Source organism: Molossus molossus, unplaced genomic scaffold, assembly GCF_014108415.1.
Source record: "Molossus molossus isolate mMolMol1 unplaced genomic scaffold, mMolMol1.p scaffold_m16_p_1, whole genome shotgun sequence".
In the NCBI taxonomy this organism is placed as follows: domain Eukaryota; kingdom Metazoa; phylum Chordata; class Mammalia; order Chiroptera; family Molossidae; genus Molossus; species Molossus molossus.
This window is the reverse complement of record NW_023425344.1, coordinates 221,663,113-221,680,736: the sequence shown is the minus strand read 5'-3', so window position 1 is coordinate 221,680,736 and position 17,624 is coordinate 221,663,113. Positions and strand designations below refer to the sequence as shown.

Below are 17,624 nucleotides of genomic sequence, written 5' to 3'. Positions count from 1 at the left end.
CTATCACCCTTACCCTCCTGATTTGCCTCCTGCTTCTCCAGCCATTTCTCTTCAATTCCTTGAACAGGCATACCTTCCAGAATGTTGCAGCGCTAGGCCCTCTGTTCCCTATCGGCACTCTCTTTGGACAATGTCAGCTGCTACCTTGATTTTAATCAAACCAGCTATACCCCAAAGAATATTGAATCTATACACCCAAACCTAAACCCGTCTCCATCCCTGGAAATGTAGACTCCGTCCAAAGAATGAGGAATTTGGCAAGGAACAAAACAGACATGATTCCGGCAATTCCCAAGTTCATTGTCTAGCTCATCTTCTTGGAGGTCTCAAGGCACCTCCAACTGAAAGTGTCAAAAGGTAAAATCAGTATCTGTCCCCACACCTTTAAAAAACCCGTTCTTCCCACTCTATTCCTCACCTTAATGAATGCCACCCTCTTCATCCTTTTAACTAAGCCTGAAACCTGAGGATTATTCTTGACTCCTCACTTTCTCCAATCAGTCACCAAATCCTAATGTTCTTCCTCCTATATGTTTGTATAAAATCTTTTCTCATCATCTCCCTGTCACTACCCAAATCTAAGCAACCACCATTTTTCACTTATATTACCACCAACAGCTTTTTAACAGGCTGACTATCCACAATTCATTACGTATAGCTACAAGAACCACCCAGCACCACACAAGTTGCCAACATTGAGACTGGCCTATAGCAGGGACTCAATATATTTTCGTTGAATAAATGAATCTATCAAATGATGAATCAACCAATTAACCAACCAATTCAGAGCCCAAGCTTTAATGTTTCTTGAAAAATATCCTAAAAATTAAGTGGTGGTTTTAGGGGGGAAAATTTATTACCCCCAAATCTGTGTCTTTGTGTTGCTCCAGGTCACCAACACTGGGGAGGTGCTCGGATTGCTGAACACTGTGTGCAGTCCACATTTAAACCTGCTGTGCGGGACCACCAGGTACGTCGACAGCAGTGGTTCTCTATCGGAAATGATTTTGTCCCACAGAGGGTGTAGCTACTGGCATCTAGCAGATAGAAGCCAGGATGCTGCCACATATCCTAAAATGTTCAGAACAAAAAAGAATTATGCAGCTCAAAATGTCCCAAAATGACCAGGTCTACAGTTACAAAAACAAGGTACTACCATAGTAACACTAGTTCCAAATGCCACCAGGATGTCACAATAAAATTTAAAAAAACAAAACAACAACAACAAAAAAAACCTATGTATTTCCTTTGTAAAATGACACATACCACATTCCACTTGCTAGAATAAGTGTTAATGGGTTTCTCTAATTTAAAAAAAAAAAAAAATGGAGATATAATTTAAATAATGGCTTAACGTTCCAGTTCTGGGGATATACATATATTTATAACAAGTTCTAATATGATTTATTTATTTATTTATTCATTTATTGAAGGCTTTCTTTCTCTCCTCACAACAAAAATAAATACAATAACAAAATACCCCAATGTGTATATGCATATACACACACAATGTTTTTTCTTTGCTTTTTCATGGTTTTGGACAACAAAAAGATTGTTGCTCCTTCACACCCATCTCTGTCTTCTCCAGTCTATTTAACCAATCATAGCATAGTTGGGAAATATGTTTTATTGTCTGTAGTACTTGTTCATGTTTCCTATTCCTAAGATAAAAAATAAATAAGTGGAATTCTTTATATTTCTCTCAGAAAATAAATATAAAAACAAAATCCTAAATCAAGATGCTTCAGTCACACCAAAAGAAACTGATTTTTGACAATCAAGAAATAAGAAATACTCTCCATTTCTATCTTAATCAAATAACCATAAACCCAATGCCAAAATGCATCCATTTTAATCCTCACCCCCCACCCCTACCTCCACTATTAACTGTTTTTCCTCAGTACCACATTTTGAAGGCATCTAATTATAGGTCAATTTTTTTTTTTAATTCTGTAAGAGTCATATTAAAGTGATAAAGACTTATAATTGTGAACTCCTGACTTAAAAATCTAGCAGAACAAGAGAAATATTTCCAGGTCATGTTAGTGCTAAAGAAGATTGGTCTTCAGCTAAGTACTTGCTCTCACTGGACTTCATAAATCAGATCAGGGCCAGGTTTTTTGCACAGCCTTATAAATGGTTAGGCATTACTTGGGCTCTGACCTTCAGTGAAAGTCTATTAAAGTATAGTTTATGTGTAAGTTTTAATGCCCTCTTTTTTCTTTTCTTACTTATGTTGAAATTCAATTGTTAATAGTTTATAAGTAATCGATGGTGACAAGATATATTGACTACTAGGCTATTTTTTATTAGTATCAGACAAACCAGGCATATACATGTTGAGGATTGTGAGAAAACGTCTGTTCTTTGGATGAGAAATTAGACTTTTCAGTTAATGCTCTTGAAGGGACCATCAAACTCAAACCTCAGCCATGACACTGTTCCATAAATGATCATCTAGGTAAAAGAAGGCATCTGAGTAGACCAGAGGGAGGCTTTCAGAAAAGGCTAAAACTCTAACCTTGAAACTATCTGCACTTCAGGTTGGGGACACCCCTCTTGGTACACCCTTCAATGGTTTGGGGCCTAGATTTTGATAGACACTCAAAGAACAAATGCAGCTATTCAAACATTTGCCCATATCTGAAATGTATCTTGAATACTCAAGTGCATTATGGAATGTGATTAACATGCTTTGATTTTGAAAAGTCCCAGAGAAGGAAAAGAATGTAAATAAAAGAATGGAAAAATATATATACGAATGGACATTATGGAATCAGAAGTATGGACAGAAAATATACAAATAAGATTAAGTTGATACATCTGGGGATAGAAACACTAGCCTATTTGCCCTTAAATTATCTATGAAGTAAATGGGAAGCAACTGTTTCCATCTTTATTTTGCAGATAGAAAAATCAAGGCATGAAGCAGAAAAGTAACAATGTCGAGAAAGAATTACATACAGGTTTACAAAAGTAATGGCTGACCCCTGGCTGGTTTGGTTCAGCGGTTAGAGTGTTAGCCTGTGGTCCAGAGAGACCTGGGTTTGGTTCCTGCTAAGGGCACGTACCTCGGTTGCAGTTTGTCCTGGCCCTGGATGGGTCGTGCGGGAGGCAGCCACTTGATGTGTCCCTTTCACATCAATGTTTTCTCTCTCTCCCCCGCCCCCCAGTCTATCTGAACAAAAAATAGAAAAATGTCCTTAAACGGGGATAAAATTTTTTTTTTAAAAAAAGGAATGACTGAGTAAGAACACTAAGGCTGTTTCCTGATGTCATACTCTACTGTCCTAATCTTTTCTCATCCCAGAAGGGCCCCTTTTGTTGTTTCTACCTATTCTTCAGGAAATTTATGAACTATTTAATAACCACCAGATAATATATAAGTATCGCTTTCATGCATACAAAGTATAATTTTAGCCAGGCGTAAAAGAGGTAAAAGAAAGGGGGAAAAGACATGATCCTTGATTTTCAGGAAGGGAGGTGTGTGTGTGTGTGTGTGTGTGTGTGTGTGTGTGTGTGTGTATGAGAGAGAGAGACCTGCAATCTTTGGGGAAACAAATTAATAAAATTAATTTTAAAATAGAATGTATAGAGGTAATCTAATATCATATATAGTGAGAAAAAATACACACTTTAAGAAACCTTTGTCTTTTTTGTTGTTGTTAGTCCTCATCAGAGGATATTTTCCCATTGATTTTTAGATAGAGTTGAAGGGAAGGAAGAAAAGAGACAGAGACCTTGATTGGTTGCCTCCTGCACGAACCTGACCAGGGCTGAGGATGGAATCTACAACCCAGGTACATGCCCTTGACCGGGAATCAAACCCATGACCCTTTGGTCTGCAGGCCAACGTTCCAACCACTGAGCCAAACCAGCCAGGGCAAAACTTTTGTCTTTCTAACTTTCATACTTTCAATGCACTTTAACTAAACATGGGTGCAGCAGCAATAAAATAAAAATCAAATAAAGATTTAGATTTCATTGAGATAGGCAGGCTCATTCTAATTCTAAACTGTTTACTTAAACTGTTAAGTAATATACAAGGTGGGGCAAAAATAGGTTTACAGTTGACTATTTACTTACACTATTAGTAATATATGTATGCTACAACTAACAGTGAAGGGAGAAATACTACTATGATACCCTCTGCTTGCTCAAACATACCAGAATTTAAGCAGAAGTATACACTAAATATTAAAGATAATTGAAATGTCCTTCATTTTCTATACACTAGAAAAACAGGCTTTCAATTTTATCAAATATATAATGGAAGAAACTAACTTTTTAAGAGTATTTGAGGCCTGGAATGTAAGAAACATAACATTCTGGTTGCTTAAGAGAATATCATATCAGACAGTGGCATCTACTGGCAAACAATAATACTGTAACCCAATTCTAGTAGGCATTATAAATATCCAGAAAGTGTGTGTGTGTGTGTGTGTGTGTGTGTGTTTATCTTATATTTTATAAAGATGTAAGATGTGATTTTATATTTTTTAATGTTCAATAAGATATCTACATCTAGCGTTATTGATCTTTTGCCACTATTATCACATGATCGCTCTCCATCTCACATGATAGGATTCACCAATGAAGTCATTTGGTCCGGGATTTGTTTGTTGGGAGGTTATGATTACAGATTCAATCTCCTTACTAGTAATTGGTCTGTTCAGATTTTCTGTTTCTTCATGATTCAGTCTTGGGAAGACCTTGTATGTTTCTAGGAATTTATCTATTTCTTTGATGTTGTCAATTTGTTGGCATTTTAACCTCTTTCAGAACAACTCTTAGGGTAGAATTATTACCTTTAATGATTAAAATCTTTTTTCCTTAATGTAGGTAGTAAAGGATATAAACTAATACTGTTTATCTGCAGAACAGAAATATCATCTGAGTTCTTGGATATTTACATCATATATATATATATATATATATATATATATATATGACACTAAATCAATAACCATTCACTCCCTGATGAATTTATTAGGGAGGAAATATTTCCAAAATCATTTTACGAGGTCAGCATTACCCTGATGCCACAAGACAATAGCACTATAAGAAAATCACAGGCCAATATTCCTAATTAATTAAATGCAAAAATCCTCAACAAAATATTAGCAAACTGGATTTAACAATACATTAAAAGGATTATACAGCCGGCCAGTGTGGCTCAGTGGATTGAGCATCGTCCCATGGCCTGAGAAGTCCCAGTTCAATTCCCAGTTAGAGCACATGCCTGGTTTGTGGGCTCGATCCCCAGCAGTGTGCGTGCAGGAGGCAGCCGATCCATGTTTCTCTCTCACATTGATCTTTCTGTCTCTCTCTCTCTCCCCTCTCTAAAAAATCAATAAAAACATATTTTAAAATAAATAAATAAAAGGATCATACACTATGATCAAGTGGGATTTATTCCAGGAATGCAAGGATGGTTCAAGATCTGCAAATCAATCAATGTGGTACAGCACATTAACAAAATAAAGTATGAATATCATGTGATAATTTTAGTAGATGCAGAAAACACATCTGACAAAATTCAACATCCATTCAAATAAAAACTCTCAACAAAGTGGGTATAGAGAAATACAGTAAAGTTCATATATGACAATTCCATAGCTAACATCATACTGAAAGCTTTTAAGGAACAAGACAAAAATGCCCATTCTCACCACTTTTACTTGGCACAGATAGTATTGAAAGTCCTAGCCAGAGCAATTAGGCAAGAAATTAAAGGCATTCACATCAGAAAGGAATGTGTAAACAGTCTCTATTTGCAGATGACATGAGAGCGATTGTAGAAAACCTTAAAAACTCCACTAAAAAACTGTTAGAACTAATCAGCAAATTTAGTAAAGTTGCAGTATATAAAATCAATATACAAAAATTAGTTGTGTTTTTATATACTAATAATGAGCTATCCGACAGAAATTTTTTAAAAAATTCAATTTATAATTGCATCAAAAAGAATAAAATACCTGCCCTGGCCGGTTTGGCTCAGCGGTTAGAGTGTCGGCCTGCGGTCTGGAGAGACCCAGGTTCGGTTCCCGCTAAGGGCACGTACCTCAGTTGCAGTTTGTCCCCGGCCCTGGTTGGGGTTGTGCGGGTGGCAGCCACTCGATGTGTTCCTTTCACATTGATGTTTCTCTCTCTCTCTCTGTTCCTCTCTCCTCCCCCCCCCCCCAACTCTACCTGAACAAAAAATGGAAAAATGTCCTCGGGTGAGGATAAAAAATAAAGAAAGCAAGAAAGCAAGAAAGCAAGCAAGCAAGCAAGCAAGAAAGCAAGCAAGAAAGCAAGAAAGCAAGAAAGCAAGCAAGAAAGAATAAAATACCTAGGAATAAATTTAAACCAAGCCAGTGAAATACCTGTACACTAAAAAGTGTAAGATACTAATGAAAGAAGTTGAAAATGACACAAATAAATGGAAAGATACTCTGTGCTCATAGATTGGAAGAATAAATATTGTTTTTTTTAAATTTTTTTTCTTTATTGATTTTAGAGAGAGAGGAAGGGAGAGGGAGAGATAGAAACATCAATGACAGAGAATATTGACTGGCTACCTCCTGCATGCCCCCCACTGGGGATATGGCTCACAACCTTGGCATGTGCCCTGACCAGGAACTGAACCAGCACCCTCCCTCCTGGTCCATGGGTCGACGCGCAACCACTGAGCCACACCGGCCAGGCTGAAAGAATTAATATTGTTAAGATGTCCATACTACCCAAAGCAATCTACAGAGTCAATACAATCCCTATCAAAATTACAATGGCATTTTTCACAAAAACAGAATAATCCTAAAATCTGTATGAAATTGCAAAAGATCCCAAATAGCCAAAACAATGTTAAGAATAACAAAGCTGGAGCCCTGGCCAGTTAGGCTCAGCGGTTTGAGCATCGGCCTGCAGTCCAGAGAGACCCAGGTTCAGTTCCCACTAAGGGTGTGTACCTTGGTTGTGGTTTGTCCCTGGTCCTGGTTGGTCGTGCAGGTGACAGCCACTCAATATGTCCCTTTCACGTCAATGTTTCTTTCTTTCTCTCTCTCTCTCTCTCTCTCTCTCTCTCTCTCCTTCTCTCTCCCTCCCACTCTATCTGAACAAAAACTGGGAAAATATCCTCGGGTGAGGATAAAAAAAAAAAAGAGTAACAAAGCTGGAGACATCATGCTTCTTAATTTCAACTATATTATAAAACTATAGTAATCAAAACAGTATGATATTGGCATAAAAACAGACACATAGATCAATGGAACAGAATAGAGAGCCCAGAAATAAATGTGTGCATATACAGTCAATTAATTTACAACAAAGAACCAAGTATATACAATGGGAAAAGAGCAGTTTCTTCAATAAAAGGTGCTGGGAAAACTGGATAACCACAAAGATACCTTATTCTTGTCAAAGATTTGCCTAGGCATTCCTTTTCTACCCTTATTCCTAACTCCTGCTTCATCATCTCTAGTCATTTCTAGATCTCTTTACCCTTTTTTTGTCTTGATGCCTTCCTTCTATCTTACTTTCATGTCTTCCTGTCACATGGACACCAAACTGGGTTCTCTGCCTCTTTTTGTTCTATGTATTATCACCCATTAGTTTGTTTTGTGTTTGTTTTTTTTTAGATGGAGTGGGAGGGAGAGAAAGAAAGAGAGAGAGAAACATCGACGTGAAAGGGACACATCGAGTGGCTGACTCTCACATGACACCAACCAGGACTGGGGATGAATTGCAACCATGGTACGTGGCCTTGACTGGAATCAAACCTGTGACTCATTGGTCCGCAGGCCGACGCTCTAACCACTTAGCAACCTGGCCAGGACTCATCCATTAGTTTTATAGGTAGCCATATTTATATTTAACCTATCTAAACTTGATCTTCATCCACAGAAAAAGGGAATAGATTTGTCCATTCAGTTGGAAAGAATGTTTATTTACCTTCATGTTTAATTGAACTCTGGATGCTGCCATTTAAATATTGATTAGGTTTCTAATAGAACAGTCCTTTCAGAATTGGGAAGCTGGAGGATTGCTTTTATTTTAGATCTTTAGAGTGGAGTTTGGGGTGGGGGAGATGGCTATTTCCTCCTGAATGGTTCTGCAAGTTTGAGTTGTATATGAAAAAAAGGGGTCTTGAAATTTATTTTGGAACCAATTTATTAGGAAAGATAGGGCAATGAGTGACTGACTGTGAAAAGGAAAGATGGAGAGCCCTTGGGTGTTGGCGGAGGAGCAGGGGCATTTCATTGGATAGGTGTTGTGGGGTAAGCGTCGGTGCAGTCTCTACACATTCTGACGTGCCCTGGAACTTTACAGGGAAGTGCTGGCCTGGCCCAGGGTCTGCGTAGCATCTCTAACAGCTAACAAAGTGTCCGTGTTACTGATTCCTTGATTCAGTTTATTATGTAAGCTCTACATAAGCTGATCTTAACCTAGTAAATGTGTAAGGAATGTTTTGATTACTCATTATATAGCTATCTAAATATTGTAAAATCCACAGCTGCTCCATTGTATACTTCATCTAGGCATTGGAGGAGTGAACACCCAACACACACTCCCATATCATTTTCAAAGCAGCATTTCTTCTGATAAGACTTCTTCACAATTTAGAACTTGTTGACACACTAACCACTGCAGATAATATGGTTTCACTTAAAAATATCTTATTCTTTAAAGAGGACAGGTTCCACCCTGGCCAGGTAGTTCAGTTGGTTAGAGTGCTGATATGCTAAGGTTGCAGGTTCAACCTCTGGTCAGGGCACATACAACAAGCAACCAATGAATGTATAAATAAGTGGGACAACAAATTGATATTTCTCTCCTCACTCTCTAAAATCAATTTTAAAATATTTAAAGACATATTCCTTTTCCTTCCCTCCAAAATAAAACCTTAGAGAGAGAAAGAAGAACATATATAAAAAATGGAAAAATGTCAAGTTTTCCTTCCTGTTGTCCACATTCTCTCCATACAGTAAAGCCCACTTAAAGAAGTCAATTCTTTTACAGACCCACCCTGACACACAAGCTCAAGGCATAACAATACCTGTCCTGATAGTGTTGATGAGAGGAGCTCATTGTAAGATGCTTAACACAGTGCCTGGCACACTGTAATTACAAAGATAGTGGTCAATGAAAACAATAGCAGCCCAAGAGAGTGTTTATTCAGCTTAACTTTAATCATATTCAATTGCATGGAAAAACATCAGACAGAAATATGCTAAAAAGTTAAGAGTCCAGCCCTGGCCGGTTTGGCTCAGCGGTTAGAGCATCGGCCTGCGGTCCAGCCCACTAAGGGCACATACCTCGGTTGCAGTTTGTCTCCAGCCCTGGTTGGTCGTGCGGGTGGCAGCCACTTGATGTATCCCTTTCGCGTCAATGTCTCTCTCTCTCTCTTTCTCTCTCTCTCTCTCCCTCCCTCCCTCCCCCCCTGAACAAAAAATGGAAAGATGTCCTCGGGTGAAGATTAGGGGGAAAAAAAAAGTTAGCCATAGCAAAAGAAATAATCAACAAAAATAAAAAGACAACCTACTAAGATGGGAGAAAATATTTGCAAATCACATATCTGATAATGGGTTAATATCTAAAATATATAAAGAACTCATACAACTCAATAGAAAACAAAACAATAAAAAAAAGTCCAATTAAAATAATGGGTCAAGGACCTAAACTGACATTTTACAAAGAAGACACACACATGGCCAACAGGTACATCATTAATCATCAGGGAAAAAAATGCAAATCAAAACTATAATGAGATATCACCTCACACCTGTTAAAATGGCTACTATAAAAAAGACAAGAGATACAAGTACAGCCAAGAATGTGGAAGTCCAGCAGGTGTGGTTCAGTTGGTTGACCAACGTTCCATGCACCAAAAGGGCACTGGTTCGATTCCCAGTCAGGGCACTTGTCTGAGTTGCAGGCTCAATCCCCATTGGCGAGCGTGCAGAAGGAGCTGATCAATGTTTCTCTTTCATCAATGTTTCTATCTCTCTCTCCCTCTCCCTTCCTGTCTCTCTAAAATGGATTACAAGAATAAAAAACATATTTTAAAAAAGGAATATGGAAGACAAGGAACCCTTGTACACTATGGTAGGATTGTGAATTGGTATAACCACAATGAAAAACAGTCTGGAGTTTCCTCAACAACAACAACAAAAAAATCAAAATAGAACTAACATATGATGCAGCAATTCTGCTTCTGGGTATATATCCAAAGGATGAGATCACTGTCTCAAAGAGATAACTGCACCATTATTCATAATAGCCAAATATGGAAATAACCTGAGTGTCCATGAAAGGATGGATAAAGAGAATGTGCTATCGCCTGGCCGGAGTTGCTCAGTTGGTTGAGCACCGTCCTGTGCACCAAAAAGTTGCTGGTTGGATTCCCGGTCAGGGCACATACCCAGGTTGGGAATCCAATCTCTGGTTGGGGCATGTATGGAAGGCAATTGTTTCTCTCTCACATCAATGTTTCTCTCTCACATCAATGTTTCTCTCTCACATCAACGTTTCTCTCTCACATCAACGTTTCTCTCTCACATCAGTGTTTCTTTCTCTCCCCTGCTTCTTTCTCTAAGCATGTACTTGAATGAAGACTAAAATAATAAAATAAAAAGAGAATGTAATATTGAGAGATACATATATTGCAATATTATTCAGCCATAAAGAAATCCTACTGCCCTGGCCGGTTTGGCTCAGTGGTTAGAGCGTCGGCCTGCGGTCCTGAGAGACCTGGGTTCGGTTCCCGCTAAGGGTGCGTACCTTGGTTGCAGTTTGTCCCCGGCCCTGGTTGGTCGTGCGGGTGGCAGCCGCTCGATGTGTTCCTTCACGTCGATGTTTCTCTCTCTCTCTCTCTCTCTGTTCCTCTCTCCCTCCCACTCTACCTGAACAAAAGATGGAAAAATGTCCTCAGGTGAGGATAAAAAAAAAAGAAATCCTATCATTTGTGACAACAAGGATGGACTTTGAGAGCATTATGTTGAGTAAATAAGTCAGTCAGAGAAAGACAAATACTATATGAGGTCACTTATATGTGGAATCTAAAAAAACCAAATTCCTAGAAACAGAGAACTAGGAATTAGTGGTTGCCAGGGGTTTGGGGATAGGGAGGTGACAGAAGTTAAAGTGTACCAAATTTCTATTTTAAGATGAATAAGTTCTGGGGATCTAATGTATAGTATGGTGACTATCGTTAACAATACTATATTGCATATTTAAAAGTTGCTAAGAAGAGAGATTTTTCTTCTTCTTCTTCTTCTTCTTCTTCTTCTTTTGTTAATCCTCACCTGAAGATATTTTTTCATTAATCTTTAGATACAGTGGAAGGGAGAGAGGTGGGGAGACAGAGAGAGAAACATCAACGGGAGAAAGACACATCAAATGGTTGTCTCCTACACAACCTCGACCGGGGCAGGGGATTGAACCTGCAACCCAGGTACAAGCCCTTGACCAGGAATTGAACCTGCGACCCTTCGGTCCATGGGCCGACACTAACTGCTGAGCCAAACTGGCCAGGGCAAGAAAACACATCTTAAAAGTTCTCACCACACACAAAAAATTATTACTATGTGGGGTGATGCATGTGTTAACTAATGTATTGTGGTCATCGTTTCTCTCTCTCCTAATAACATTGTACACCTTAACTTACACAATGGTATATGTCAACAAAGATAAAAAATGAATAAATATTAATAAAGTTATACAACTACAAAAAAGTTAAGAGTATCTCTAGGTAGTAGTGTTTTGTGGTTAGTTGCTGTTTCTTTATTATTTTTCCTATTTCTTTTCAAGTTTCACACAATGGGCACACATTTCTTCTACAATCATAACGTGAAAATGTCTACTGGCAAGAGGATTTCGCACAGAAGAGGGGCGTGGAAGGAGTGCAGTGCCTCTGGCGAGCAGAGATGGACAGGGGGCTGTCTTCTCCCTCTTTTGAACTCCTTGGCTCCGCAATGGCGAGTCCAACCTCTTCCCGTGAGCTTTGTGTTCCTTCCACTTCTTTGAAAGTTGTCTACCTACTGTTCTTTCTTTTCTTTCTAATCTCAAAGAATAAAAGTTTTTAACAAGCAAAAATTAATTCTAAAGAAGCTTACTTCGAAGTAAAAATCTTATTTATGTAGATACTTGATATATTTTAATAAAAGTCTCCAGTAGTGAGTATATGATATGACATGGCCTCTTAATATAGTAGAAATATAGGAAATGTTAGAATAAAACAATTCCAGGATTGTATTTTTTAGAACTTTTTAAATATATACACATATTATAAACACTATCTATACTAAATGGAAGATCTCTCATCCAATGAGCTGAACCAAAGCATAATTCTGATTTGTAGAGAAGTATCAATAATCCCATTATATGCTGAAAATCACAAAGTTTGTAGATGTCTTTTAAAAGGTTGTGTGTGTGTGTTTAAGTTTTTAGAAGCAGTGTTCCAAAAGGCTACAAGGTAAACTATCCCACAGAACCGTTTTCTCCACAATGGGATTTGGTGGACTGCAATTTCCATAGCAGGAAGCCAGGCTTCTTGTGGTGCTGCTGCTAAATCTAAGGAGAAAATAAAACTGAGAAAGGCCTCCACTTCCAGATTTGAAGAATTAAAATGTTTATATTTTTTAAACATATAAAGCTTTTCTTTTTAAGCAGTTTAAATCATCATCCATGAGGGCTGGCGTATCTTGCTCTCTAGTTTGTGCTGGATGTAGCCCCCCCCCCCCCCCATTCCTATATTGAAGTCCTAACTCCTCATATGATGGCATTTGAAGGTGGGGCAATTCAAAGGTAACTGGGTTTGGATTAGGTCATGAAGGTGGGAACTTCATGATGAGATTAATGTCCTTACAAGTGGAGGAACACAGAGATCATGCCCTCTCTCTCTACACACATGCATGAAAGACATGTGAGGACAGAGCAAGAAGGCAGCTGTTGCAGGCCAGGAAGAGAGCCCTCCCCAAGAACTGATCTGGGAATCCCAGCCTCCAGAATAGGAGAAATAAGTTGTATAAGCCATCCAGTCTAAGGTATTTTGTGTAAAAGCCTGAGCCAACTAACACTCTCTTTTCTCCTGTCTTACATTGTCCCCCAGTCACTAATACCTACTGTAGAACAGCCATAAAGACAGAACTAAAATATTGTCACACTGTTTCATATATTAGTCATGAGACTGCTTTAAAGGCTCCTTGATTTTAATTTCAAATACAGATGTACATTCTCTATAAGAGAAAGCAACTGATAATAACTAAATTAAGTTACTTTTTAGTTATATGATCCTCACTGGTTTTCGTTTTCTGTACGACAAATGGATTTTTGACAGAAAATATTATTCACCACTCCTTGATAACATATTAAGGTACAAAATTAAATTATCTTCCCTCATAGTAAAATATCAGCTGAATTAAAATCAGTAACAATTTTTTAAATTCAGCTTCTACTATCTAAAAGGGACTGTGGGAGATAAGAAGTATAAAGCTTCCCTTAAAATGTTTACTTATATTCTCTATCATCCAAACCTAAGACAAGCCCTCAACAATGTAACAAATCATTTCAACGTTCTAACAAGGAACAGTGCTCAGGGGATCCAGCCTCTCCCTCCACTTCACACAAGGCCTGACTGCTGGAACAGACCCCAGTTGGGCAAAAAGTAAAATGTCACAATGTTCCCACTGGTCATCACACACACTCACTAATTAGAGTGTAACCAGTGGGACAGGGAAGGAGGGAGGGACACAGAAAGAGGGGTAGAGAAAGAGAAGACAAAGAAATAAAAAAGAAAATGTTATATTTACTAATAGCGTGTGTGTTTTAAAGTAACCAGGACAAAAGTTTAAAAAGAAACACATGATTTTTTTTTTTCTTATACTGTGAGGAACACTTAGCATTACATAAAGAAATACATGGAAAGTTGACCCAAATGAAACATTTTAGACCTAACCCAGTGTGGACCTCTAACAGACACCTAATCATCTCACCAGCTACACCAATGCCAGGCAGACAAGGACTTGACATAGATTGTCTTGCTTCCTTGACATTTTAAACAGTTTGTTTGTTTATTTATTTTTATCCTCACCTGAGGACATTTTTTGCATTTATCTTTAGATAGAGCAGGAAGGCGAGAGGGAGGAAGAGAGACAGAGAAACATCGATGTGAGAGAGACACACTGACTGGTCGCCACCCACACGACCCCAACTGGGGCCGGGGACAAAGTGCAACCAAGGTACATGCCCTTAGCAGGAACTGAACCTGGGACTCTCCAGTCCACAGGCTGATGCTCTAATCACTGAGCCAAACTGGCCAGGGTGACATTTTAAACATTTTAAAGAACATGTGGATTTAAGGAGAAGAGAAAACCATGAACACTAGACCAATGACATGCTTATATCCTCCTGCACCCCATTATTTGAAGCAAATAAGAGTCTATATCACTGTGTCCTTCTCCTTACACTGGTTTGCAGAATTCAGAACTAGAATTTCCCAACACTTCCTATGAGTTGGTTTCAAAATAATTTGAACGTGAAACATCCAAGCCAATGTTTAAATGCTCTTCCTTCTGCGGGATGCTTATCATCACTGTTTTCCCTGGGAGGAGGTGAGTAGTCATTCAAGCTGCTGGCAATGCTTTTCCTGGACCTGTTACAAAAGATAGGAAGCTGACAGGCAATGAGAAACCTGTTTATCCCATCATGCTTGGTTGCAACCTGACGGGCAGTAAGAAGTTCAGTGCCCTATTTGGTATTGTCCTTCTCCTGCTCTTTAAAATGTTTGGTTTAGTCCTCATTTGTAAAGTCTCAGCATGCTTCCTTATTTTACAACCTTTCCTACAAACTGTAATGGAAAAGCTACTTTGTGGCACCTTATATAACTTTACTTCTCTCAGAGGGTTTGTCATCCCTGGTAATTTGGCTTTAGAACCAAAAATCTACCCTATGCTTCGTCTCCCAGGGTTGTTGTTTTAATTCCAACTTACTTCTCCAGAAGAGGGTTGCTCTCTCTACTACTTGCTGAAAACATTTTTTTAACATTAATTTTCCATTTAAGTGTTGATCCAAGGTTGCAGATCAGCTCTGCAACTTTTCTAAAGATTTACAGACCAGGCCAGAGAGGTAGAGTCTGGTTTGCTTTTGTGGAAAAAGTGATACAGACAAATTTGGAAAGCACTACTTAAAGATTCCAAGTCCCAGATCTTACTGAAAATATTTGGGGCTTGAATTCCAATTTTTCCCCATCTAAGAAAAAGCTGGTACTAAATAACTGTTTGTAAAGTTTCTACTATTTCTGTCATCAAATATCTTTTCCAAAACAGCATTCTGACTGGCATAATGCAAATGAACCACCAATAAAGCAATTAAATTCCACCCAAGATATTCCTGTACTAACATTCAAAGGAAAATGCTTGGCAATATGCATGTTAGTATCTGCCAAACCCCAAACATTTAAAAACAAATAATAACTGTAGGAGGCTTTGCCAAGTTCCAAAAAGCCAATGGCCACCCCTCTTTGATAGTGTTTGTTTCTGAACACCTAAGTCCATGAGTGTCAAAGGTCAAGAACCACCAACGAAAGACTTAATAAAGCTGAAACTCTAGGTAAATAAACCTCAAACTCCAAAACTCTGTCAAGTAGATTCACATACAGTTCATGTGTTGAGAGAAGATTCTTTTTTCCTTTTCCATTCAAGGAGCGTTTTAGCCCCAGGATTACCTTTCATTCAGCAAGGATCACCTACATGCTAACTCTTGTGGTTATTAGAGCAAATCATGGGGTGTTGAGAACTTGGCTTCCTCCCTCTTAATAAAACAGTTCACGTCCTAGAGGCAGTTAATCCCTGGAAGGCTTTGTGATCCCATCCCCTGACATGTTTGATAAATATGGAAATTGTAAAATGTTCTAACTTGTTAAAAAATTTTTTCAGCCTGCTTAACGTGCTCTTTGGCCTTAACACGCACGGAGTGCTGACTTGGCATGTCTCGCGGCCTCCATCACCTTCTCTATTGTGTATACACTGACAACCCCTGAAGCATAAATAAGTCACACTTCACAAAGAAATGTTTATTCTATGCTCTAAGAGGAACTCTCCTTTTCTCAAAGAAACAAAAGTATGGCAAAAGGGAGGGGAGAAGGGTGTGTACCCCCAAAAAATGTGGCAGAAAGGAGAAAAAAACCTCAATTCTAAATGACTGCAAAGCTGAAGACCATTAAAAAATATCTGGGTTGGGTAGGTGTGTCTACAGTTGGCTGATAAACAAATCTTTCAGAGTCTGAAATTACTACAGTAAGAAAACACGATTTCTGTTTCTCGCGTTATAGAATATAATGAATAATATAGTTTTCTTTCAGTACCTCATATAATTCAAATGAGTCAACTTCCCTTTAACACTATTCAAAGTTAAGAAAATAAAATACTATTATAACCTGTATGGAACCGCCAGTGAACAGGAAGGCAAGCTTTGGTCTCATGAATAGGTCCAACTTCTATTCATCTCAAATAACTAGTTATTTTGGAGATTGAATAAACAACTATATAAATACCAAGAAAGAGGGCCCGTAAATGTACAAACTGGGCGCGGTGTCTAGAAACCCTGCCGACTGCCCCAGGCGCAGGATTCGCAGGGAAACTCCGTGCAGAAACCACAAAGACAATGCACTGATGAAATGCTGACACACCAGATTTACAGCCAGTCACTGCCACTCTTGATATTCCCAGATCCAGCCATCAAATTCCCAACACTTTGACCATTTCCAGAAAAATGTCTTTGTGGGATCTCCGAAGGCTGCTGCTGGTATTAAACTTACGATTGTGAGAACAGCAAGAGTGAGAGGCATGGTCGGATGGAAACAGAGGCCTCACGGATCCAAGGCACGCCTTAGTAAAAAGCAAGCAGTGAAATCACTGAGTGGCAAGGAGCAGGAGCAAGAAGTTAAGAAGGCAAAGTCAGGATGGTACACATGCCACTAAAACCATCCAAGAATAATGGAAAATTAGTTGTAGCTGTACAGACATTTCTCAGGGCCCGGGTAGGTTTGAGAAAGGCCAAAAAAAGGACCACCAAGGCCATTGCAAAGGGCAAGAATTTGATCTGTGGTTTCTGGAAAAGGAAACGAAGAGAGAAAAGTGGAAATGACGACCTCTTAGCTTAGTCGTGTTACCCCAATTAAGGAAAGCAGATAAAAGATGACTTTAAGAGAGAAAAATAATCAAAATGATTGAGAACATTATCACTTACCTTCCAACCAATACCAAGTTTCTTAAAAACAGTCTGTGGCTCAGAGTAGAAAGGCATGCAGGAACTCACACGGCAGAGACCAGGAGACCAGCCAAGTCAACGGCCAGGTCGTCCATCTTCTATTCCTGGAGGCACACGGCTCTGAAGTCTACATCAAAGCTTCTCAGACTTTACTATGCATGGGAATCTTGTTAAAATGCAGATTCTGATTAATTACGTCTGGAGTAAGGCCAGAGCTTTTGCATTTCCAACGAACTCCCACACCGCTCCCCACCCACACCACCCTGTAAGGAGCAAGGGTTAGCATGGATCTTGGTCAAGTAAGTTCTGGCTTGCCTCATGACCCTGGATAAATCACTTAACTGCTCTAACTTCTCAGTTTCCTCATTTATTACGTG

The 17,624-nt window shown here is 38.8% G+C and overlaps 1 protein-coding gene across 13 annotated transcripts in view; it reads right to left on the bottom strand.

The window, feature by feature from the left end:
• Nucleotides 1-17,624, bottom strand: part of RAD51B (RAD51 paralog B) — a 547,382-nt gene that overhangs the window by 365,637 nt on the left and 164,121 nt on the right. For 2 of the 13 annotated variants that reach the window (XM_036267307.1, XM_036267274.1), the window contains exon 9: nucleotides 9,038-9,099. The exons of 8 other annotated variants lie outside the window; for them this stretch is intronic. In XM_036267307.1, coding sequence (XP_036123200.1) covers nucleotides 9,038-9,099 — 62 coding nt within the window. Of the gene's footprint in view, nucleotides 1-862; nucleotides 1,072-9,037; nucleotides 9,100-17,226; nucleotides 17,414-17,624 lie in introns of those variants that run through there. 3 more of the 13 variants (XR_004960184.1, XR_004960183.1, XM_036267264.1) reach the window with 3 other exon arrangements.